The sequence below is a fragment of the Schistocerca cancellata genome, chromosome 2, assembly GCF_023864275.1.
Source record: "Schistocerca cancellata isolate TAMUIC-IGC-003103 chromosome 2, iqSchCanc2.1, whole genome shotgun sequence".
In the NCBI taxonomy this organism is placed as follows: Eukaryota; Metazoa; Arthropoda; class Insecta; order Orthoptera; family Acrididae; genus Schistocerca; species Schistocerca cancellata.
Window position 1 is genome coordinate 588269011 of NC_064627.1, and position 26873 is coordinate 588295883.

Consider the following 26873-nt stretch of genomic DNA (forward strand, 5'->3'; position numbering starts at 1 on the left):
GTCTCTCTCTCTCTATCCATCACTACTATCCTTTCCCCTGTCTCACCCCCCTCCAGATTGCTACTTGCATCCCACATGATGATGCTTTCCGGCCTGAGATTCTAGAGTTGGTGGTTGTGTGTGTGTGTGTGTGTGTTAGTTGTGTGTACACAGCTGTATACAGGAAAGTATACAGGGAAGATTTGTATAAAACAAGCTCCTAATGTAGTTACTGTCCACAGTTAGTAATACTACTGACATAAGTATGGTCATCACCATAAAATATAATTTGTCCTTCTACAGCAATGTGTTACTGCTTATCCAATCAAATAAGAAAGGACAAATCTTAGGGGCTACAACTATCATAAGATACTATTGATAGATATTCATCAATATGGACACACTGAATATACTAAATTCATAGTGTTTACAATTTCAACTGCACTATTAATTCTACTCATAGTTACATAAAAATTAATAGGGATTATGTGAATAAACAACTACTGTAGCGGTTTCAAGTACATGAGCAAAAATATTCCGTTTTATTACATTAAGATCGCAACAAATAGTCTGGCTGTTATCACACAACACTGTCACTCTGAAATTAAAAGAGCATTTAAGGTAATTATATTTTCATCAACGTTGGAAGTGAACTGTATCTACAATTCAATATATGCAACAAAGAAATCCTCAACAATCTTGTAAGGTTCTGGAATGTATTCTGTTTGTTTCATTAGATGCTGTAAACCAGCAATGAACATTTGTTTTGCTACATCAACAGTATGTACATTCCTGTCATTCTGCCATAGCCCTACACAATCTGAAGCACACTCCTGATATTTATACAAAACTTTCATAGTATGCATGGACTGCAAACTTGTTTCTGCTACGATAGTCACAGTACTATTAGTAACTGATTCACTTACAGCAGAATATTTTCCATTCAAATTACAATGTACATTAAGGAATTTGTCTAATGCCCACAGGAGAATATAGTGTGTATTACTATCTGACACAACACACTCAATTAAAACTTTACCAGCAGAGGCAGGCATGCCTTCAAGAGATTCTTTCATTACGTTAAGGAAGTCTTCTAGGGGTTGTGATGTTGTTGTCACGGCCCCAAATGACACAGTGCAACTCCAGAGTTTTGCAAAATCTTTGTTAAGAGTACCTATCCAAGACAGACAACGATCACATTTAATTACACTTGCACTACTGACTTTAAGTAAATGTGGCTTAATTAAGAAATAATAAGAACCATACAAGCAGTCACACGATTTACACGAGGGTGCGGACTGGAGATTATTCTGCTGACCATGAGTATGACAAAAATAATCTTCAAATTCCAAGAAACCACTAGGTAACGGCAGAAATCTTTGGAAAGTTACAGATGACACTGATACCATATTAGAGCAACACTTGCAATGAATATCATAAGACTTTCCTTTCTGCAACATTGGAGTGAAAACAAACTCATTATTTTTACAATGTAAATTTACAAGTGGTAGCACTTCTGAAGCAAATGATCCTGAAACAGCATTGCTTGGTTCAGTTAGCAATCTAAAGCAAACATAATTGCTATGCATATTTAAATTTGACAGACTGCAAGGAATGAGAGAACATGTGGTTACTTTTATTTTTTGTGAAACTGTAGTTTTACCAGCAATCTTTGTCAATAATATTAGTGATGCCTTCACACAAACTTGGAAAATATCACTCTTCTGAATTTTTTCTTTTAATAAAATATATACATTACAAGCTCTCAAATGCTCCCTCACCTCAACAATAATGCACCTTGTTAACATTTCCACACACACACACACACACACACACACACACACACACACACACACACACACACACACACAAAATGGGAGTGAGTCACTCAGCAGTTCTCTTTAACAGGTTCTTCTCTTCATACTTCTGAAACAGGCTGTCACTTTCTTTTATGGCAAATGGTATTGTGGCCTTCTGATAGTAGTCTGACATCAATTCTATATTACTCACAACTTCACCCAGAAGATGGGATTTCTCAGCATATATACCTGAAAAGTAAAGAAAAGTATAAACGGAAAGCCAGATTTTGATATTAATTCTTAGAAAACTGTAACACAAATTATGGACAAAAAAATAACAGAAATAATTCAATTTGTCTGTATTTTCCAACAACAGAAATAAAATAATTTACAGATGAGGCTTCTAAAGATAAGTTTGAGCTTACAACTGCTGCTGAGCACATACTTTATAATGTTCAAACAGTAAATCATTTCTACATGACATGCTGTAAGCAAACATTTCTCTGAAGCTGTTCACTTCCAGAAAAACTGATTTCTTCCTCCTCTCTTTTTTTTCTCATCATCATTATGCTCACTGAGTTTCAGCAATGACATGTCTTTATTTGTGCTCCACCATTCTTTCTCTCTGATTAATAAAATTACTTCTTACACATTGTTTCTTGTTTATACATTGTACGACATATTCTTCACTTATTCCATCTATCTTCAACAATCTTATGTAACACCACATTTCAGAGGCCTTTAATGATTTCACTTCTGTGAAATCACTCCCTTTCTGCACCACGACAGGCCTATGCTTGAAACTGATAACTTCCATTATCCTTTTTTTGTCTCAATAATGGTACTTTTGAAAGTTCAGAGACACTTCTCTCCATTGAAAGCCCTTCTGTCTTGAATCCTTGCTGCTACGCCACCATTATTGTATCTCCTTTCTTCATTTATTTTACTTACAAGATAGAAAAATATGTGCAGACCATTAAAGATTCTTTGCCAATATATCTTGTGCAACTGGTGTGTGTCCAGCTTATTAACACACTTTACAGGGGAATAAAAACAACAGAGCACAAAATAATTACTCTAAGGGGGCAGAAATCTGTAAATGTGATATACATGCATAGGCACACAGATGATTATAATTTCAGAACAAATGGACAATTTATTAATGACAAAAAACTTCACAAATTGAGCAAAAGTCAGTAATAAGTTGGTTCACCTCTGGACCTTGTGCAAGCAGACACTTGGCTTGGCACTCATTGACAGAGTTGTCGGGTGTCCTCCTGAGGGATATCTTGCCAATTCTGTCCAACTGTCCTGTTAGAACTTCAAAATTCCAAGCTAACTGGACAGCCCCACCTAATGCTCTTAACTGTTCTCAACTAGGCAGAGATTTGCAACATTGCTGGCCAAGACAGGGTTTGGCAAGTGTGAAGACAATCAGCAGAAATTCTCATTGTGTGTGGTTGGACATTATCTTGCTGAAATGTAAGCCCAGGATGGCTTGCTTTGGAGGGCAACAAAGTGGCTGAAGTACCACTATGTTGCAAGAGTGCTGTGGATGAGAACCGAATGGGTGCTGCTATGAAAAGAAATGACCCCCCCGGACTCCTGTTTGTCAGGCCATATGGTGGGCCACACACAGGATGGTCTCCCACCACTGCCTGGGGCATCTCTAGGCACTTCTTCATTGGTCATTGGGCTCACTTCAAAGAGGGCCTCATCACTTAACACAATTATACTTTTTTTAAAAAATTTTTATGAGTCTTAACTGCTAAGGACATCAGTCCCTAAGCTTACACACTACTTAACTTATATTACCCTAAGGACAAACACACACACCCATGCCAGAGGAGGACTCAAACCTCCGCCAGGACCAGCCACACAGTCGATGACAGCAGCACCTTAGACCGCTCGGCTAATCCAGCGTGGCACAATTCTAATCCAGTCAATGAGATTCGAAGGCCCACAAGTTAAAGTACACTTACATGCTGCATTTTAGATAGTGGCAGCCAATCTAGCTTCAACAGCACAACTGGAAATTGTTGTGAATCACCCACTGACAGCCAATGTCTGAGTCTTCATTCACTACATCACACTCTCGCAATCTGTTCCACTCGATATTGAAAACCGCATGCAACAATGCTCATTTTACATATTTTCTTTCATTTTTGAGACGTTGGCCAGTACCTGAAGAGTTCGAAAGGCAACACATTAATAATTTACATCTGGCCACTCCAGCAGAAAGATACGATGATCTTCCCACTGAGTTACTAACTGGAGCCGATCACTACTGCAAAATTGTTAACGACACTGCGCTGATATGCATGTCCCCACCATTGGCTTTATTGCCTTCAAAATTCAGATGGATTCCTAGCAGAAGCTTCCCAAGGATTTTTGTAAATCAAGCTGTCATGAACCTCGTCAATCTGCTGTTCACAGAAGCACTTGACACCATTTTGAAGCTTTTGGGACTTATAAACAATAGTAATATGCGACGATCAGTATCGATCAATGAGTGCAAGAGACTCAGTGCTTCTTGAGGAATTTGTCACTTTCTATTCTAATGAGGTCAGTTAATACTAGTCTGCCTTCCACAAAAATCAGCAGCCGTTCTTTCACTACATTCAAAGTTCCTGAAAGAACTGCAGCACTCTTTCGATTTCGAATGCAACATTTTGCTGTCATAGCAGATACTACCTAGGCCTTTTTTGCAATTAGTTCTGCATCTAGATGACGGAGACCTGACAAGATTTCTTTGGTATAGTGGCCAAAATTGCAGAGCATATGATGCAAAATATAAGCCCTTCCAAGCCTATACACATCTAGGTACCAATATGCATCACAAACTTTAAAGAGGGAAGCACTTGCCCTTGTTTTTTGTGATGCCTCAGAGCGAACATACGGTGCGGTCTTTTACATCGACTAGCAGGTGGGAAGAAGATTATGCTCCCGCAACTGGAACTATTGGTAGCGTTTATGGGAACATGACATCTTTGTTACTACTGCAGAAGTCGACCATCTCAGACATAAGTAAAGCAACTCTTTGGACTTACTCCATGGCGAAACTTGCTTGGTTAATAGGTAACCGCTGTAATTGAAACTCGTGCATTACCTCCACATCCCAGTGAAGCCATTTACCAGGCAGAGAGAATCCTCTGGATGATCTGTTAATAGAAAGAATGCCTCATACCTTAAACACGATGGACAGACGGGGGTACGGTCCATCTTGGCTTTCGCAACAGCCCTGCCTCACTGGCCAAATGAGTATCTCAAACCTATTGATTTGCCAGAAACCAATGAAATCCACTTATCCGGATGAAAACCATCAGGTCACAGTGCTTTTAATACTACATACTGACATTCATTTACATTATCTTGGAGTCAGAATTGTGTTTTCAAAGCTTAGTCCCTCCTCCTAGATACTATATGTCCATTGCATGATAAAGAAGGTTATTCATTGATGCCTTCCATCGAAAATAGCATGCGACGTTGACAGTCCAGAAACAGGAGCTCCCAGCTAACTTGGTAACACTGCAGAGATCCTTCCAAATGACTAGTGTTGATTTTGCATGGCCACTGAAAGCCAAAGTAGGAAATATTGCAACTGAATGCTATACTGTACTGTTTACCTGTGTTGTGGCTAGACCCGTTGATCTAGATCTAGTCAACAACTTATCAACAAGTAAATGTCATTGGCACTACGAAGATTTATTGGTAGATCTACAGTGACAATGCTCAAACATTCCACACAGCCAACAAAGAAATAACAGAATGGTGATAAAATCCAGCAATATAATCCTCAATAAAGCTTAAATTGGTAGGCTCAACCAAAAGATGTCTCCAAAAAGCAATCGGGTGCTCCAGTATGGGCAAAGAAGGGATACAGACTGTGCTCTTTAATATCTAAGCTGCAATGAACTCAAGGCCCACCTCTCAAATTGACAACGAAGTACTTACTCCAACATCCTTTCTCATGGAGGAGACTTAATGACAATGCCAACAAGACCAGAGCTATCTATCTTAAAAGACAACTGCCTGTTGGCTTCTGCCTCAAACTCTTCGGACAGTGTTCGTCTGATTATTTTTCTGATGTTTCGCTTGCACGAATGGCTGTCACTGTCACTGTTTCACCCTCCATTGCTGGTGGAGGACTGGTGCTGAGCTCGCAGCCGCAAACTATATGTACCTGGTGCGCCAACGTACAAGGGCAGTCGTTCACTGCAGCACAGGAAGCCAGGATCCGTTTACCTTGACGCTTTCTTCTTTCTTGTAGATGCTATTCTCATGTTTATGTATTTCTATAGCTTCTCTGAATAAGTGGGTGTGATAGTTCTTCCCCACAGCCAGAACACATGTGACGGCAAATTTTACTACATGCTCAGTCTCACAAAGCGTGTGCTCTGCCACAGCAGATTTCTCCACTTTCCCCAACCTGTAATGTCGCTTATGTTCTGTGATCCTGGTGTTGATAGAGCGTCCAGTCATTCCAACAAACTTTTCCGCATGTGCATAGCATGCAGTATATTCCCGACATTGCAAGTGGGTCTCTTTTCTCCTTTGCTAATCTGAAACCCACTGACGACCTGTGTCGGTTTGTAAATAGTCTTTATGCCATGTTTGTGCAATATAGTCTGATTCTGTCCATCACTCTGGGAATGTATGGCAGAAAGTCTGTAACTAACATTTCTTTTTCTGATTTGTCACTTTGCCCAGTGTTTGCCTCTGTTTTACTTCTAATGTAACTTGTGAAGCACCCATTGCTCCTCGGAACAATTTCCAAGTGTTGTATTTTGCACCTGAGGTGTTGTGGCTCACATATTCATCTTGCTCACGTTATGAGCGTATTAATCATGCCTCTTTTCTTGCTCAGGTGGTGATATGATAGTATGTGCAGGTATTGGTCCTTGTGTGTCAGCTTTTGACACATGCTGTGTCCCAGGTTTTCACTGTCCTTTGTGATTAGCACATCTAGAAATGATAGTTTTTTTGACCTTTATCTACTTCCATGGTAAATTTTATGTTGGCATGGAAATTGTTCAAGTGTGTTAGGAAGTCACTGAGCTGTTCTTCAGCGTGGCTCCACACAACAAAGCTATCATTGGTGTATCTGTACCACACCTTAGGTTTACAATGTGCCAAGTCCAGTGCTTGTGCTTCGATATGTTCCATGAAGAAGTTGGCCACCACTGGACTACGAGGCCTACCCATGGTGATGTCTTCCAGCTGTTCGTAGAAATTGCCATTTCACATGAAATAGTTCGTGGTTAGACATGCATGAAAGAGCTTTGTGATGTCTTGTGGGAAAATGGAAACGGGGTGCTCAGAGACATACTGAGTGGCACTTTCATAAACAATGAAACATCAGAGCTGACCAGGAAGTCATTTGGTGCAAGTTTTAGTTTCTTCAACTTCTCAATGAAATGTCCTGATTCCTTTATGTATGTGTCAGTCTTCCCCACATGTGGCTGGAGCAGAGAGGCCAAGTGTTGGGTCAGTTTACATGTTGGTGAGCAGAGAAGTGCTAACAATTGGTCTTAGTGGAATATTATTCTTATGGATCTTAGGTAATTCATAAAGCCGAGGTGGTAGGGCTCCTGTGTTGTGCCGGTTCCTCTGTATGTCTGCAGGCAGAGATGACGCCTTGATTAACTGATTTGTATTCCTTGTGATAAGCTGTGTTGGATTGCGCTTACTTTTTGGTACATCGTCGGATCTAATAGGTCCCAGATCTGCTAATAATCTTCGGTCTTCATTATGATTGTTGTATCGGCAGGCAGTACCAAAACACACTTGTCGACATTAACGTTTTAATAGCTTGTACCTCTTCTTTCTTCATGCTGCAAGCTGGTGGGTTTGCTCAGCGCAGTACCCTGGCTGTTTTGGTGCATATTTCCTCTGCTCTTTCACAAGGAAGGGTCAAAATGGCTGCTACGGTATTAGCAATAATGTCCTCCATAGGTACAGTTCTCAGAATGATAAGAGTAATTATCTCCATTCTGAAGGAAAGACACTTCCTCTTTGGTCAATTGCTGTTCAGTGAGGTTAACCACTGTTCGTGATATGTCAAGAATCACCTTGTCAGCCTGCTTCCAGAATCTTGCAAACTTTTTCTTCTGTCGCTCAGTGCAGCCCACGAGTTCGTTCTGCATGCTCTTGTGGGTGATGCTGTCAATCTTGTCCCAGTCATCTTGATGGTCCCTGCTACTTGGCTGATGGAAAAGGCCCAAAAGTTCCTCACCTGTCTTTGCCAAGTCTCTCCGTGTTGTATGAATTCAATTGTGAAGAAAAAGTAGTTCCATTCTGTCGTAGATACGATGTGCTTGGGCAGTAGCGAATAGGCACTTACATTTCACCTGCAGCCCAGCACTGCAACAGAAAGGCGAGAAAGGACATCAATCATGCTTTCTTCTTCCGTCGGTCACTGTGCACATCTCCTCCCCATTGAGGAGTAATACAAAACTGTTAAGGGTTTGCAGAATACACCGCATACCATGCACATGTGGAAAAGTTTATGTTGGAATGACTGGACGATCCACCAACACCAGGAACACAGAACATAACCGACATTGCAGGTTGGGGCAAGTAGAGAAATGGGCTGTAGATGAGCACACGCTGTGCGAGTCCGACCACATAGTAAAATTCGTGAATACAGAAGTTCTGGCTATAGAGAAGAACTATCACACCTGCTTGTTCAGAGAAGCTATAGAAATACACAAGCACAAGAATAGCTTCAACAGGAAAGAAGAAAGCCTCAAGGTAAACAGATCCTGGCTTCCTGTGCTGCAGCAAATGACTGTCGCAGGCAGAAAGAGAACCGCACTGGAAATGACCATGGAGAAGCCCTTTGACATCGGCGCACCAGGTACATATAGTTTGTGGCCGTGAGCTCAGCTCCAGTCCATCACCAGCAATGAAGGGTGAAACTAAAAATGTCAGCCACTTGTGCAGGCAAAATGCCAGAAAAAAATCATCTAACGTCAGCCGAAGAATACGATTCAGGAGCCAACAGGGAGTTTGTTAACAAGTGGCCATGAAAGCCTTAACAATTTTGTATCTTAAAAGACTTGACAAGATATTTCAGACCCCATCAGAAAACAGCAAAAGATTTCTGGAAGCATTTGACTAAGGATTATCTCTTGCTCTTGTGCAAGTATCACAAAATCACATGCCCAAATGAAGGATCCGGGTCAGTGACGTCGTCGTACTGCAAGAATTAGTTCTCCTCCTCAGCACATGTGGAGAAAGGCAAGAGTGCAGGAGTTGAAAGAAGGCAGAGATGGAGTTCCATGCATAGGCATCCTTGTAACTGTCAATGGGAGACACTTCACCAAACCTGTCCATGCTGGTCCTACCTCGTCTCTGCTTTGCCAATGATAGATGTTATACAACTTCTATGAAACATACATTTTGTGCAAATAAAGCAGTACATTACCTAATTGTTCCCACAAAGCTACTGACCGTCCATTCTAACAGACTTTCCAATACACCGAGTGTGAGCAACACACTGCTAACCGATTGGACTACACAATCTTCACAGATTTCAAGACAGGAATAATGACTGTCAATCTACAAATGAAGGTAGTATTAGTAATTGGTATGGATCCTTCAGTGGCTCAATGAATCCTACTCAATCTGTGAGCACTTCCCACTGACAAGGGCACATTCCCAGGTCTAAATTAACCAACCTTTATTAAACTTGGTAGATATGTAGATGGGTCAAAAAATGCAATATGGTTTTCTTCATTTGTATCCAATTTCACTTTTATGGGATAAAACACACCCTGAAAGCTAATTTGGTATATTATGTTTTGAAGCCATGACACACAAAAATGTGTTTCATATAAAAGTTGAAATGTAATAAGTGTTCTTGAAAGCCGTATAATTGCTGGTCACTAATATATGATCAAATTTCTTTGTCAAAAATTCCCAAGGCAACTGAAACAAGCCTGACACAAATTGGGATATTTAGAGGATCATGCGCCCCAATTTGCGAATCCTGCTGAATGTTCTCAGAATGAGATTTCCACTCTGCAGCGGAGTGTGCACTAATATGAAACTTCCTGGCAGATTAAAACAGTGTGCCGGACCGAGACTCGAACTCGGGACCTTTGCCTTTCGCGGGCAAGTGCTCTACCAACTGAGCTACCCAAGCACGACTCACGCCTCGTCCTCACAGCTTTACTTCTGTCAGTACCTCGTCTCCTACATTCCAAACTTAACAGAAGCTCTCCTGCGAACCTTGCAGAACTAGCGATCCTGAAAGAAGGGATATTGCGGAGACATGGCTTAGCCACAGCCTGGGGGATGTTTCCAGAATGAGATTTTCACTCTGCAGTGGAGTGTGCGCTAATATGAAACTTCCTGGCAGATTAAAACTATGTGCCAGACCGAGACTCGAACTTGGGACCTTTGCCTTTCGCAGGCAAGTGCTCTACCAACTGTGTTACGGGAATGTTTCTGGTTTGGGTATGGTGGGATGTTGATAGCTCAGCTAGGCAGGGTTTTTGGTGCTACAAGGGGTGGACGAGGAGGAACATTGGGGTAGGATTGGTGTTGGATAATGGTGCCCTGAGGCGGCAATGGGATGTCAGCAGGTTGGATAACTTGGAGGAGGTTGCATCTGGAATGCTCCACTAAATGCTGGAGAGCAAATGATTCAGTTTCAGATATGTGATGCATGAAGCAGGGACTGCACAGCGGCAGTATTTTGCGGAGAGAACAGAGTCAGTTCTGGGAATGCCCATGCCACAGAGATGTATTTTGCAGTGCCAGGTTTTTTAGGGCCAGGGACTGGCAGAATCTGAAAAGGAAAAGGTTATTATGAAACGAGGGTTGGGATCGAGAGCAAGATGTATTAATGGTTTGGTCATTTTGAGGGACTCCAAAGTTTAGGCAGCATTTAAGAAATAGTACATGGGGCAAAGGTTCGACCAATGTTATGAATTGCAGTGACTACCTGGCAGAAGACCTCTGCCAATTATACTACTCCTCCACCTATAAACTGTTTCCCTTCTCACCTCTATGACACCATGACCACTCACCTTCTACATGCTCCCCAAAACCCACAAACCCAACAATCCAGGACACCCCATTGTGGTTGGTTATTGTGCCCCCACTGACAGAATTTTGGCCCTCATTCACCAACCCCTCCGGACAATTGCCCGTATCTAGCCTCCCACGTCAATGACATTAATCACTTCCTTCATCGACTCTCAATCATCCCCACCCCTAAACCTCCTGGATCCCTACTGATTACTGTTTATGCCACCTCCCTATACACCTACACCCCTCATGTCCATGGTCTTACTGCTACTAAACATTACCTTTCTCAACATCCTTCAGGCTCCAAACCCACTATCTCCTTCCTCATACACGTTATTAACTTTATCCTAACCTACAACTTGAAACAAATTTGCGGCACAGCCATGGGCACCCGCATGGCACTCTCCTATGCCAACCTGTTTATGAGACATCACGAGGAGACCTTCCTATCCTCCCAAAACACCAGACCCCTAGTCTAGCTCAGGTTCATAGATGATTTCTTCATGATTAGACTCAGGATCAGGACACTGTATCTTCATTCCTTCACAATCTTCTCTCCCAACAGGTTCACCTGGCCCTCCTCAACACAGCACACAACCTTCCTAGACATTAACTACCTCCTCTCTGATGGCTCCTTCTGCACCCCCATCGTATCATAGTCCCCATTCTTGTCTCCCACCCTCTGCTGATGCGCTTGCCCACCTTTCCCTGCTTCACAACCTACTGATGCTGCACATCCACAGGGCGGTTTGCAGCTCATTTATTGCTCATATTGAGTAATGAGTTTGTTTTCAAATAAACTTTATAGTTAAGACTAGAATTTGTCCTTTCATTAGAAGCATAGATTACCCTTCACCATTTGATATGTTGGTATGTTTTGTGCTCACTAAATAACTTCCAGAGGAAGTAGTTTATCCGTATCAGCAGGGCACGACACTGAATATTTTATTATCCTCACGCCAATTGGAAAAATCAAGCGAAGTTCATCTCGGAGGGTACTAATGTTGTGGAACGTAAAGTTTTATGTATATATTTATTGCTCTAAACATTTCCTCCACAGGGCCACCCTTCAAGACATCTACATCTATATGGACACACTGTAAATCACATTTAAGTGCCTGGCAGAGTGTTCATTGAACCTCCTTCACAATAATTCTCTATTACTCCAATCTTGTACAGAGTACGGAAAAAATGAACACCCATATCTTTCGGTGCAAGCTCTGATTTCCGTTATTTTATGGTTATCTTTTCACCATATGCAGGTCTGAATCAACAAAATATTTTCGCATTCGGAGGAGAAACTTGGTGACTGAAATTTCGTGCAAAGATTCCGCCGCAACGAAAAAGTCTTTTGTTTTAATGATGTCCACCACAAATCCAGCATCATGTCAGTGACACTCTCTCCCCTATTTAGCCATAATAAAAAGTGTGCTGCCCTTTTCTGAACTCTCTCAACGTACTCCGTCAATCCTATCTGCTAAGGATACCACACTGTGCTGCAGAGGACAGTCAAGTGTAGTGTAGGCAGTCTATCCATTAGATTTTCTAAGTGTCCTGCCAACAAAATGCAGTCTTTGGTTAGCCTTCACTACAGCATTTTTGATGCATTCCTTTCAATTTAAGTTGTTTGTAATAGTAATTCCTACGTTTTTAATTGAATTTTCGGCCTTTAGATTTGAATGATTTATCGTGTAACTGAAGTTTAACCTACCCTTTTTGTTGTGATACCCTTTTTTTTCTGTTTTGGATAGTCAGTCATTTGAATGGTTTGATGTGGGCCTCCACGGCTTCCTCTCTCTCCTATGCCTGTACATTCTCCCCCCCCCCCTTTACATACACACGTACACTGCTAACCCTTCCCCTTCCCCAACCCTTCCAGATTGCTGCTTCCATCCCACATGATTGCTGCATTTTGGCCCAAGCTGCTGGAGTTGGCAGTCATGAGTGCTTCAGGTCTGCTTTCTTGTGTGAATGAATGGTGTTTCTCTTTTTCTGATGAAAGCTGTGACTGAAAGGTTTGTATGTTAGTGCCTTAACTGTGCCTGTCTGCAACTTACCATGTAATCTTCTTGGTAAGTAGTAATCTAACTTTTCCAACATTGTTGATATTCCTACCTGGAGTTTCCATTGGTTGAAAACATTTTTAAGCATTTCTCTACAAATGATCTTTACTAACTACTTTAGTTAACAAAAAGACATGTATCGGAAATGGTAAACTAAAAAAGGAAACAAAGAAACACTAATTGAAAAAATGTAAAATAGTAACTCAAAACATTAAACAAAAATAAGTGAAACAAATAACAGAATAATAATGAACATTTAGATATTTTAATTAAGTATGTTAAAATACTCTAACAGTACATCGCATACAGCCAATTTTTCAAAAAAAAAAAAAAAAAAAAAAATGGTATTTCAGGAACCAGCCATATTAAGCAAAAAGTTTTGATTTATCAAAATTAATAAACAGTGGTGGGTATTACAGAAAATTTCAAATTATTACAAAAGCTGTTTTCAAGAATGTTAATTATGTTTCGATTTTTATATGAAACAATTTTTTTAAACATCATTTCAAAGTATTCTCTCTAAACATAATATGCCAAATTAACTTTCATTGTGTGCTCTACCCTTTTAAAGTGAAATAGGGCAAAAACAAAAAACTAAGCATTGCATTACATTGAACCCTTACATACCCACTAAATTCCATCATGATCTTTTATTTACACTTGGGAATTTTCCATTTTGAGTAGTGCCAGTGAAAACTGTAGAGCACAAGAACAGATCAGTTGCGAAGGGTGACTGTTGCAAATCAAATTTTTCATCTGCTCTATTTCAGATGCATATGCTAGCAAATGAATGAGCCTCAGTTGACTGACTGGTCAGGTAGTGGCAGAGCCTCAATGTATTATGCGCGCTGAAGTTAACCACTACAAGAAATGAATGAGGATGTTCCTTGAGGTGGTCTTTCATGTTGCTTTTTCCAGAGGATCATGTGATGGGCAATCTGAAGAACACACCTTGGACTCTACTTTTATAATAATCAAAGAGAACAGCTACAAGTGATATGAAGTATCAAGGTGGTGCAGATAAATAAAGGTAATTATATAACAGAGAAGAACCCTGATCAACGAATCTAAAGACAACAGATTCTTCCAAATTGGGTTTACTAACAAGTCATGAAAGCTCCTTACAACAGTCTTTCAACAAAATAAAGATGATACAAATTTCTTTCGAAAAGATCGCTGAGGATGAAGATATGGCCCAGTTATAGAGTGCATCTGAAATGGACGCATGGGCTCTTTTAACTGTAAGCATACCCTGTTGCCACAGTGTCATTTTTGCCACAGATGTTGTTCCAATAGTATCATAACAGTGTGTAACAGGTAGCTGTCATGTGGCAACACTGGACTTTATTTATGGATCTGCTGCCACGGGTCTGCAACTTCATTGCTATGCATCATTTGCTTACGTGTTTGGTGTATGCAAGTGTCTTATGTCTTTGTAGAGAGCTGCAATATTCATTGTGTAGTACCATTACTATTGTTTTTGAATTAAGATGAATGAGTTACAATATACACTGACCCAAACAAGATATACAAATTTCTTTGCAATCTTTAATATAGTATCAGAAGAGCTGATCGTTGACTGCAACAGCAAAGGCATGTGGGTTTTTACTCACAACAGTACAGAGAATACATGCAGAAGCCTGGGTAGAGGGTCAAGAAATGAAGTTTGAATCTGTGAGGAAAGATATTAGTAAAAGAACAACTGCCACTGACTGACAGTTTCCACAAAGACTTCATTCATCATATTATAAAGGAAATTTATGATGGCCAGTATTCTACAAGGAAATGCGTAGCAAATGTCTTAAAAGACAAAACTGCTTTCAAGGGGCAATCAGTTGAGTGGAAAAATGCTGCAATCTTCACGACTCACATACAGGAAATGCAACAATGCATTCTGATTGAGAGATCTGACATTTTAGCAGCTAGGACTACTTTTCTCAGATAAATGCTCACCATAAGAAAAGAAAATCATCATTGCCCTACTATTTATCTCTAAGAGAACTGGCTCAAATCAAAATCACTTTACAAAGATTCAAAAGGCGATAGTGGTTTGAAAGGGCTGACTGGCAAAGGAAACAGATTTATTGTCTGTCAAGCAAGATCATCTGAACATGTCTTTATCAAAAATGCATTTACATCCTGCAAAATCTAGTGGCTATGATAGAAAGTGAATAGTAATGCACTTAAACACTAGGTTTTAGAATTATTATGAGGTTTAGAAGAAGGTTTTGCAATCATCATGGTTAACATCAGTTGTCATTCAAAACAATAACAGAAAAGTCCTAATCCAAATACAAAAAAGAAGAAATTAAGTTCTTATATCATACTGAAAATAGGCAAGAAAGTGAATTTCAGAAGGAAGGCATCTCAGAAAAGTTAAGTTCTTCATGCACTGAAAGGATTGTCATTGCATCAAATGACTCCTCAGATAGTGAGTCCTCAGAACAGGACAAATAAACAGCAATAAATTGCATCAAATATTATGCTTATTGTTCCTTCCCCTCCCCAAAGCAGTGAATACGGTTCCTTTCCTCTGCTACATTTCCTCTCATTTTTCACCGATAATGAGACTAAAAGAATGTATGATAAAAAAAAATCAAATAGTTAAAAGAGAGGAAAATTTAACTGTGATGGGGGGACTGAATTTCAATAGCAGGAAAAGGAAGAAAAAGAAAAATAGTATGAGTATATGGAATGGGGAAAAGGAATGAAAGAGGAACCCAACTGGTAGAATTTTGGGTGGAGCACAATTTAATCTTTGCTAAAACTTGGTAAGAAGGTTGTATTCATGGAAGATACTTGAACATACTGACAGGTTTCAAACTGATCATGTAATGGTAAGGCAGATATTTCGAAACAAGATTTTAAACTATAAGACATTTTCAGGGGTGTATGTGGACTCTGAGAATAATTTATTGGTAATGAATGAATGAAATAGAGAGTCAGAAATTTTAAAATAGAGAGTCAGAAATTTTAAAATAGAGAGTCAGAAATTTTAAAATAGAGAGTCAGAAATTTTAAAATAGAGAGTCAGAAATTTTAAAATAGAGAGTCAGAAATTTTAAAATAGAGAGTCAGAAATTTTAAAATAGAGAGTCAGAAATTTTAAAATAGAGAGTCAGAAATTTTAAAATAGAGAGTCAGAAATTTTAAAATAGAGAGTCAGAAATTTTAAAATAGAGAGTCAGAAATTTTAAAATAGAGAGTCAGAAATTTAAAAAAAGACAAAATTGTTAAGGCTTTCGTGGCCAAATGTTGACAAACTGCCTATTGGCTTCTGTCTCGGGTTCTTCGGCTGACGTTCATCTAATGATTTTTCTGACGTTTTGCTAGCACAAGTGGCTGGCATTGTCAAAGCTTCACCCTCCACTGCCGGTGGTGAACTGGAGCAGAGTTCGCAGTCGCAGACTATATGTACCTGGCGCGCCAACGTCCGAGGGCTTCTCCGCGGTCATTTCCGGTGTGGTTCTCCTCTTGCTACCTGCGACGGTCGTTAACTGCAGTACGGGAAGCCAGGATCCGTTTACCTTAAGGCTTTCCTCTTTCTTGTTGAAACTGTTCGCGTGTTTTTGTATTTCTACAGCTTCTCTGAACAAGCCCGTGTTATAGTGCTTCTCTACAGCCAGAACCTCCGTGTCGGCGAATTTTATTACGTGGTCGGTCTCATTCAGTGCGTGCTCTGCCACGGACGATTTCTCCACCTGCCCCAACCTGCAATGTCGCTTATTCTCTTTGATCCTGGTGGTAATTGATCGTCCAGTCATTCCGACAAACTTTTCCGCATGTGCATGGTATACGGTATATTCCTGACACTGCAAGTGGGTCTCTTTTTCTCCTTCGCCGATCTAAGACACTCTTTGATCTTCCTTGTCGGTTTGAAAATCGTCTTTACGCCATGTTTCCGCAATATACGGCCGATTCTGTCCGTCGTGTGATGTACAAGCAGTGTTTGGAGGTAGTACCTGGTTGACACTTGCTGTTGTATGGGGCAATCACGCAGATTATGGTCGCCTTTAAGCATTTCCAGATGCTAACATTTTGACTTGGAAGACATGGAGTACAGCTGAGACTACAGGACTCTTGGCTAAACAGCCTTATGGTACTCTTGTTCCAAGCATGCCATTTGTTCTGACTACGAGAAGAAAGAAGAAATTAAGAGTCAGAAATTTAAAAAAAAAAAAAGGTCAGAAATTTTTTTAAAAAAAGGTCAAAAATTTTTTAAAAAAAGGTCAGAAATTTAAAAAAAAAGGTCAGAAAATTTAAAAAAAAACAAAGTCAGAAAATTTAAAAAAAAACAAAGTCAGAAAATTAAAAAAAAAAGGTCAGAAAATTAAAAAAAAAAAGGTCAGAAAATTAAAAAAAAAAAGGTCAGAAAATTAAAAAAAAAAAAGGTCAGAAAATTAAAAAAAAAGGTCAGAAAATTAAAAAAAAAAAGGTCAGAAAATTTAAAAAAAAAACAAAGTCAGAAAATTTAAAAAAAACAAAGTCAGAAAATTTAAAAAAAAACAGTCAGAAAATTTAAAAAAAAAACAAAGTCAGAAAATTTAAAAAAAAAACAAAGTCAGAAAATTTAAAAAAAAAAACAAAGTCAGAAAATTTAAAAAAAAAACAAAGTCAGAAAATTTAAAAAAAAAACAAAGTCAGAAAATTTAAAAAAAAAACAAAGTCAGAAAATTTAAAAAAAAAACAAAGTCAGAAAATTTAAAAAAAAAACAAAGTCAGAAAATTTAAAAAAAAAACAAAGTCAGAAAATTTAAAAAAAAAACAAAGTCAGAAAATTTAAAAAAAAAAAACAAAGTCAGAAAATTTTAAAAAAAACAAAGTCAGAAAATTTAAAAAAAAAACAAAGTCAGAAAATTTAAAAAAAACAAAGTCAGAAAATTTAAAAAAAAAAAACAAAGTCAGAAAATTAAAAAAAAAAAACAAAGTCAGAAAATTTTAAAAAAAACAAAGTCAGAAAATTTTAAAAAAAACAAAGTCAGAAAATTTTAAAAAAAACAAAGTCAGAAAATTTTAAAAAAAACAAAGTCAGAAAATTTTAAAAAAAACAAAGTCAGAAAATTTTAAAAAAAACAAAGTCAGAAAATTAAAAAAAAAAAACAAAGTCAGAAAATTTTAAAAAAAACAAAGTCAGAAAATTTAAAAAAAAAAACAAAGTCAGAAAATTTTAAAAAAAACAAAGTCAGAAAATTTTAAAAAAAAACAAAGTCAGAAAATTTTAAAAAAAAACAGTCAGAAAATTTAAAAACAAAGTCAGAAATTTAAAAACAAAGTCAGAAATTTAAAAACAAAGTCAGAAATTTAAAACAAAGTCAGAAATTTAAAACAAAGTCAGAAATTTAAAACAAAGTCAGAAATTTAAAACAAAGTCAGAAATTTAAAACAAAGTCAGAAATTTAAAACAAAGTCAGAAATTTAAAACAAAGTCAGAAATTTAAAAGAGTCAGAAATTTAAAAGAGTCAGAAATTTAAAAGAGTCAGAAATTTAAAAGAGTCAGAAATTTAAAAGAGTCAGAAATTTAAAAAAAGTCATAAATTTAAAAAAGTCATAAATTTAAAAAAAGTCATAAATTTAAAAAAGTCATAAATTTAAAAAAGTCATAAATTTAAAAAGTCATAAATTTAAAAAAGCGTTAAATTTAAAAAAGTCATAAATTTAAAAAGTCATAAATTTAAAAAAGTCATAAATTTAAAAAAGTCATAAATTTAAAAAAGTCAGAAATTTAAAAAAGTCAGAAAAAGAGATGGAATGTAGATAAGCTGAAAGATCCCAAGATCATTACGAGTTTCAGAGAGCATTAAGCAATGGTTGACAACCATGGCAAAGGAATACATGCAGAAGACAAATGGATAGCTTTGAGAGGTGAATAAATGAAGGCAGCAGAGGATCAAATAGGTAAAAAGATGAGGCCAAATAGAAATTCTTTAATAACACAGCCGATATTGAACTTAACTGATCATATGAAAAAACATAAAAATGCAACAAATTAGGTAGGCAAAAGTGCACCTAGAAGTTAAGACTGGCAGACAGTGAAAATGTCTGAGCAGGAGTGTCTAGAAGATATGAAATACAAGGCTATAGATCGCACATGACTAGGGGGAAAGAGAGATGCCACCAACAGACAAATTTAAGAGACCTTTGGGGGGCGGGCGGAGGTGGGGGGGGGGGTGAAGGAGAGAGAGAGAGAGAGAGAGAGAGAGAGAGAGAGAGAGAGAGAGTTGTGCAGCATATGCCGATAGTCCTGCATAGTTTAGTTTTCCACGGTCGTTGGTATGGACAGGGACAGCAATTGTGTGTGGATGCGATCAGAGTTGGCGACACTTCGCTCTCAGCTTCAGGCTGTGATGGCTTCGGTTACACAGCTTGAGGCTGCAGTGGATGGCCACCACTGTTGTGAGCCGGCCGTGGGGATCCTACAGACGTCCAGCGCATCAGAGTCCTCCGATCGGTCCTCACCGGTGGCCAGCCCAGTTACTGCTCGCACTGAGGCTGACCCCTCAACTGGTCTAGTGGGAGGTCGCCCCGGGGCGAAGCAGGTGGCGAAAGACTTCCAGGCGGCAGCACGTAAGACCTCCACGGTTTGTCTGACAAACAGGTTCCAGGTGCTGTCTGTGGCTGACACTGTCACTGAGCCGGATGCTGTTGCCTGTCCTGTTTCAGAGGAAATAACTGAGCCTGCAAGATCCGAGCAATCGCAGAAGGTGGGACTATTGGTAGTCGGGAGTTCCAATGTTAGGCACTTGATGGGGCCCCTTATGGACTTTGCTGACAAGGAGGATAAGAAAACCAATGTGCACTCCGTGTGCCTACCGGGTGGAGTCATTCCACATGTGGAAAGGATCCTCCCGGGTGCCATGAAGAGCACAGGGTGCAGCAAACTCCAGGTGGTTACTCACGTCGGTACCAATGATGTTTGTCGCTTTGGATCAGAAGAGATTCTCTCTGGTTTCGAGTGGCTAACAGAAGTGGTAAAGGCTGCCAGTCTTGCTTGCAAGATGAAAGCAGAGCTGACCATTTGCAGTGTAGTTGACAGGAACGATTGCGGACCTCTGGTACAGAGCCGAGTGGAGAGTCTGAATCAGAGGCTCAGACGGTTCTGCGACCGTGTAGGCTGCAAATTCCTCAACTTGCGCCAAAGGGTGGTTGGGTTTCGGGTTCCACTGAATAGGTCAGGTGTCCACTATATGCAGGAGGTGGCTACACGGGTAGCAGGGGCTGTGTGGCATGGACTGCGCGGATTTTTAGGTTAGAGGGTCTCGGGAAAACACAAAAAGGGCTTCAGTCACAAAGGGTGCAGGCTGAACACAGGAAAAACAGATACAGGAACCATTGATATAACAGTTGTAAATTGTTGTAGCTGTGCTGGGAAAGTACCAGAGTGCCAAGCGCTAATAGAAGGCACTGATACTCATATCGTTACAAGCACTGAAAGCTGGCTAATGCCGGATATAAGGCCAGCCAAAATTTTTGCGAAGGACCTAACGGTGTTCCGAAAAGATAGGCTAAACACGGTTGGTGCTGGCGTGTTTGTTGCTGTTAGAAGTAGTTTAACCTGTCGCAAAATTGAAGTAGATACTTCCTGTGAGTTAGTATGGGAAGAGGTCATTGTTGGCAACCGGAATAAAATAATAATTGGATCCTTTTACCGACCTCCCAGTTCAGATGATGCAGTTGCTGAAAAGTTCAAAGAAAACTTGACTTTGATTTCAAACATGTACTCGACTCATGCGATAATAGTTGGTGGTGACTTTAATTTACCCCAAATGTGTTGGCGAAAATACATGTTTAATTCCAGAGGTACGCATAAAATATCATCTGAAATTGTGCTAAACACATTCTCTGAAAATTATTTCCAGCAGTTAGTTCATGAGCCCACGCGAATAGTGAATGGTTGTGAAAACACACTTGACCTCTTAGCAACAAATAATCCTGAGTTAATAACCAGCATCAAAATCAATATAGGGATTAGTGAACACAGGGTTATCGTAGCGAGGTTGAATATTGTAATCCCCAAATTGTAGAAAAATAAGCGAAAAATATACCTATTCAAAAAAGCAGATAAAAGTTCACTTGATACCTTCCTGAGAGACAATCTCCACTCATTCCAAATTAATAATATAGGTGTAGACCAGATGTGGCTTAAATTCAAAGAAATAGTACCGGCAGCAATTGAGAGATTTATACCAAATAAACTAACAAACGACGGAGCTGATCCTCCTTTGTACACAAAATGGGTTAGAACACTGTTGCAGAAACAATGAAACAAACATGCCAAATTTAAACAGACGCAAAATCCCCAAGATTGGCGATCCTTTACAGAAGCTCAAAACTTAGTGCGGAGTTCAATGCGAGATGCCTATAAGTTTCCACGACGAAACTTTGTCTCAAAATCTGGCAGAACACCCAAAGAGATTCTGGTTGTATGTGAAGTATGTTAGCTGTATCTAAGACAGTGCTGCCAAAGCCGAGTTACTAAACACAGCCTTCCAAAATGCCTTCACAAAAGAAGGCGAAGTAAATATTCTAGAATTCGAATCGAGAACAGCTGCCAACATCAGTAATGTAGAAGTAAATATCCTCGGAGTAGTGAAGCAACTCAAATCACTTAATAAAAGCAAGTCTTCTGGTCCAGACAGTGTATCAATTAGGTTCCTTTCGGAGTACCCTGATGTATTAGCTCCATACTTAAGAATCATATACAACCATTCGCTCGAAGAAAGATCTGTACCCAAAGACTGAATGTTGCACAGGTCACACCAATATTCCTGAAAGGTAGTAGGAGTAATCCACTAAATTACCGGCCCATATCGTTAATGTCGATATGCAGCAGGATTTTAGAACATATATTGTGTTCAAACATTACGAATTACCTCGAAGGAAACGGTCGATTGACACACAGACAACATGGGTTTAGAAAACATCGTTCCTGTGAAACAGAACTAGCTCTTTATTCACATGAAGTGCCGAGTGCTATTGACAAGAGATTTCAGATCGATTCCGTATTCCTGGATTCCAGGAAGGATTTGACACTGTACCACACAAGTGGCTCGTAGTAAAATTGCGTGCTTATGGAATACTGTCTCAGTTATGTGACTGGATTGGCGATTTCCTGTCAGAGAGGTCACAGTTCGTAGTAATTTTCGAGTCATCGAGTAAAACAGAAGTTATTTCAGGTGTTCCCCAAGATAGTGTTATAGGCCCTTTGCTGTACCTTATCTATACAAAAGATCTGGGAGACAATCTGAGCAGCCATCTTGCAGATGTCGTTGTCGTTTATCGACTAATAAAGTGATCAGAAGATCAAAACGAACTGTAAAATGATTTAGAAAAAATATCTGAATGGTGCGAAAAGTGGCAGTTGACCCTAAATAACAAAAAGTGTGAGGTCATCCACATGAGTACTAAAAGGAACTCAAACTTCAGTTACATGGTAAATCAGTCTAATCTAAAAGCCCTAAACACCTAGGTATTACAATTACGAACAACTTAAATTGGAAAGAACACACGGAAAATGTTGTGGGGACCAACTAAGGAGACTGCCTACACTACGCTTGTCTGTCCTCTTTTAGAATACTGGTGCGCGGTATGGGATCCTCGCCAGGTAGGATGGACTGAGTACATCGAAAAAGTTCAAAGAAAGGCAGCACGTTTTGTATTATCGTGAAATATGGGAAAGAGTGTCACAGAAATGATACAGGATTTGGGCTGGAAATCGTTAGAAGAAAGGCGTTTTTCGTTGCGGCAGAATCTTGTCACGAAATTCCAGTCACCAACTTTTTCCTCCGAATGCGAAAATATTTTGTTGACAACGACCTACATAGGGCAGAACGATCATCACAATAAAATAAGGGAAATCAGAGCTCATACGGAAACGTGTTTATTCTTTCCGCGCGCTATACGAGATTGGAATAATAGAGAATTGTGAAGGTGGTTCGATGAACCCTCTGCCCGGCACTTAAATGTAATTTGCAGAGTATCCATGTACATATAGATGGAGAGAGAGAGAGGGGGGAGAGAGAGAGAGAGAGAGAGAGAGAGAGAGAGAGAGAGAGAGAGAGAAGCAGGTGTGTGAACACCCAAAGCTCTGATGGGAAGCCAGTATCTGGTAAAGAATGTTGTTGTTGCTTTTGTTGTTGTTGTGGTCTTCAGTCCTGAGACTGGTTTGATGCAGTTCTCCATGCTACTCTATCCTGTGCAAGCTTCTTCATCTCCCAGTACTTACTGCAACCTACATCCTACTGAATCTGCTTTGTTTATTCATCTCTTTGTCTCCCTCTATGATTTTTACCCTCCAAGCTGCCCTCCAATGCTAAATTTGTGATCCCTTGATCCCTCAGAACATGTCCTACTAACCGGTCCCTTCCTTTTGTCGAGTTGTGCCACAAACTCCCCTTCTCCCCAATTCTATTCAATACTTCATCATTAGTTATGTGATCGACCCATCTAATCTTCAGCATTCTTCTGTAGCACCACATTTCGAAAGCTTCTGTTCTCTTCTTGTCCAAACTGTTTATCGTCCATGTTTCACTTCCATACATGGCTACACTCTATACAAATACTTTCAGAAACGACTTCCCGACACTTAAATCTACACTCGATGTTAACAAATTTCTCTTCTTCAGAAACACTTTCCTTGCCATTGCCAGTCTACATTTTATATCTTCTCTACTTCGACCATCATCAGTTATTTTGCTCCCCAAATAGCAAAACTCCTTTACTACTTTAAGTGTCTCATTTCCTAATCTACTTCCCTCAGCATCACCCAACTTAATACAATTACATTCCATTATCCTTGTTTTGCTTTTGTTGATGTTCATCTTATATCCTCCTTTCAAGACACTATCCATTTCGTTCAACTGCTCTTCCAAGTCCTATGCTGTCTCTGATAGAATTACAATGTCAGCGGCGAAACTCAAAAGTTTTATTTCTTCTCCATGGATCTTAATACCTACTCCGAATTTTCTATTGTTTCCTTTACTGCTTGCTCAACATACAGATTGAGTAACATCGGGGAGAGGCTACAACCCTGTCTCACTCCCTTCCCAACCACTGCTTACCATACATGCCCCTCTACTTTTATAACTGCCCTCTGGTTTCTGTACAAATTTGGTTTGGTGTAAGGATTAAAGGGACCAAACTGCAGAGGTCATAGGTCCCTTTTTCCAAAATACTAAAAAGACCCACAGAGAATAAAAAATGTTCAACAGAATAGGAGACAGACAACACAGAACAAAAGAAACATAGACAAGGACCAGACAAAACGAAATAAAAGCACACGGAGTGTGACGGTGGTTGGCCGACCATAGGAACAAAAAAAGGAAAAGCCAACCACCGAAAACACATTAAAAACTTAGTTTAAAACCGTAGGCCAAAGGCCACAATCAACACAAAACAATAAAATAATACAGCAACACTCAGATTAAAGAATAAAAACCCCCTGCCCGAATAAAATGTAAAACTAAGTCAGCCATAACAGGGTCATCAGATAAAAGGGCAGGGAGCTTATCAGGCAGCGCAAATGTCTGCCTGACCACAGCTAAAAGGGGGCAGGCCAACAAAATGTGGGCCACTGTCCAAGCCGCCCCGCAGCGACATACAGGAGGGTCCTCCCGGCGCAGTAAATAACTGTGTGTCAGCCGGGAGTGGCCAATGCGGAGCCGACAAAGGACGACTGAGTCCCTGCGGTTGGCTCGCATGGATGAACGCCACACAGTCGTCGTCTCCTTAATGGCATGGAGTTTATTGGGCGTTATCCGATCACGCCATTCAGCGTCCCAAAGTGCAAAAACTTTTCGGCGGAGGACCGCCCGCAAATCAGTCTCTGGGAGGCCAACATCCAGAGACGGTTGTCTCGTGGCCTCTTTCGCCAGGTGGTTAACATGTTCATTGCCCGGGATACCGACATGACCGGGGGTCCACACAAAGACCACAGAGCGGCCGCAACGCGCAACAGTATGCAGGGACTCATGGATAGCCATCACCAGACGAGAACGAGGAAAACACTGGTTGAGAGCTCGTAAACCGCTCAGGGAATCGCTACAGATAATAAAGGACTCACCTGAGCAGGAGCGGATGTACTCTAGGGTACGAAAGATGGCGACCAGCTCAGCAGTGTAAATGCTGCAGCCAGCCGGCAACGAACGTTGTTCGCAATGGTCCCCTAGAGTTAGCGCATAACCAACACGACCAGCAACCATCGAACCATCAGTGTAAACAATGCCAGAGCCCTGATACGTTGCGAGGATGGAAAGAAAGCGGCGGCGGAAAGCCTCCGGAGGGACTGAGTCCTTCGGGCCCTGTGCCAACTCCAGCTGAAGGCGAGGGCGAGGCACACACCACGTGGGTGTATGCAGAGGTGCCTGGAAAGGAGGCGGAAGAGGGAAAGCCCCAAGCCTGGAGAGAAGCTCTCGGACGCGGACCGCGATCGTATATCCAGCCCTGGGCTTCGTTCTGGAAGATGGACATGCGACTGTGGGAATAGTAGCCGATAATTAGGATGCCCGGGCAAGCTGAAAACATGGGCAGCATAAGAAGCCAGCAAACGTTGGCGGCGTAATCGCAGTTGAGGGACACCCGCCTCCACAAGAATGCTGTCCACTGGGCTGGTCCGAAAAGCACCAGTGGCAAGGCGGATCCCGCTATGGAGGATTGGGTCCAGTGCCCCAGCGGGTGTGGCTCAAGCATCTCAGAGCATTGAGATGCCGCCAACACGCCTGTTTAAGCTGCCAAATATGAGGCAGCCAAGTCAGCCGGGCATCGAAAACTACACCCAAAAACCTGTGGGTCTCCACCACAGCAAGGAGTTCGTCGGCAAGGTAAAACCGCGGCTCATGATGGACTGTTCGGCACCGACAGAAATGCATGACGCGTGTCTTGGCAGCCGAAAACTGAAAGCCATGCGCTACAGCCCAAGACTGCGCCTTGCGGATAGCGCCCTGTAGCTGACGTTCAACAGCGGCAATGCCATTAGAGCTGTAGTAAAGGCAGAAGTCGTCAGCATACAGGGAAGCGGAGACAGAATTTCCCACCGCTGCAGCGAGCCCGTTTATGGCGATTAAAAACAGGCAGACACTGAGGACAGATCCCTGTGGTACACCGTTCTCCTGGGCTCGGGAGGAACTACGAGAGGCCGCAACTTGCACGCGGAAAGTTTGATACGACAGGAAATTGCGGATAAAGATCGGCAGAAGGCCCCGAAGACCCCATCCATGAAGCGTAGAAAGGATGTGATGACACCATGTCGTATCGTAAGCCTTCCGCATGTCGAAAAAGACAGCGACCAGGTGCTGACGGCGGGCAAAGGCAGTATGGATGGGCGACTCCAGGCTCACCAGATTGTCGGCGGCGGAGCGGCCTTTACGGAACCCACCCTGAGACGGAGCCAGAAGGCCCCTAGTCTCCAGTACCCAATTCAAGTGCCGGCTCACCATCCATTCGAGAAGCTTGCAAAGAACGTTGGTGAGGCTAATGGGGCAGTAGCTGTCCACCTCCAAAGGGTTCTTGCCTGGTTTCAGAATGGGGATAACGATACTTTCCCGCCATTGCGACGGAAACTCACCCTCGACCCAAATACGGTTGTAAAGGTCGAGGTGCCGTCGCTGGCAGTCCACTGAAAGGTGTTTCAGCATCTGGCAGTGGATGCTATCTGGCCCAGGAGCGGTATCAGGACAAGCAGCAAGGGCACTGCGGAATTCCCACTCACTGAATGGAACATTGTACTATTCTGGATGGTGAGTGCGAAACGAAAGGCTCCGACGCTCCATCCGCTCTTTAACGGAGCGGAAGGCCTGGGGGTAATTCGCAGAAGCGGAACTCATAGCAAAATGCTTCGCCAAGCGGCTTGCAATGATGTCGGAGTCTGTACAAACTGCTCTATTCAGTGAGAGCGCAGGGACGCTGACTGGGGTCAGATGGCCGTAGAGGCGTCGGATCTTGGTCCACACCTGCGATGGAGAGACATGGAGGCCAATGGTGGACACATACCGCTCCCAG

The 26873-nt window shown here is 41.0% G+C and overlaps 2 protein-coding genes across 2 annotated transcripts in view; both read right to left on the bottom strand.

The window, feature by feature from the left end:
- Nucleotides 1–491: 491 nt before the first annotated feature.
- On the bottom strand, nt 492–1787 carry LOC126162210 (uncharacterized). Its single transcript, XM_049918554.1, has one exon. It carries the CDS (start codon nt 1785–1787, stop codon nt 639–641), a length of 1149 nt encoding a protein of 382 aa, XP_049774511.1. The 3' UTR covers nt 492–638.
- A 76-nt stretch (nt 1788–1863) lies between these two features.
- LOC126162211 (m7GpppX diphosphatase) overlaps nt 1864–26873 on the bottom strand; it is a 51120-nt gene continuing 26110 nt past the window's right edge. The window contains exon 5 of the mRNA XM_049918555.1: nt 1864–2027. Within this exon, the coding sequence (XP_049774512.1) occupies nt 1864–2027 (164 nt within the window). The remainder of the gene's footprint in view (nt 2028–26873) is intronic.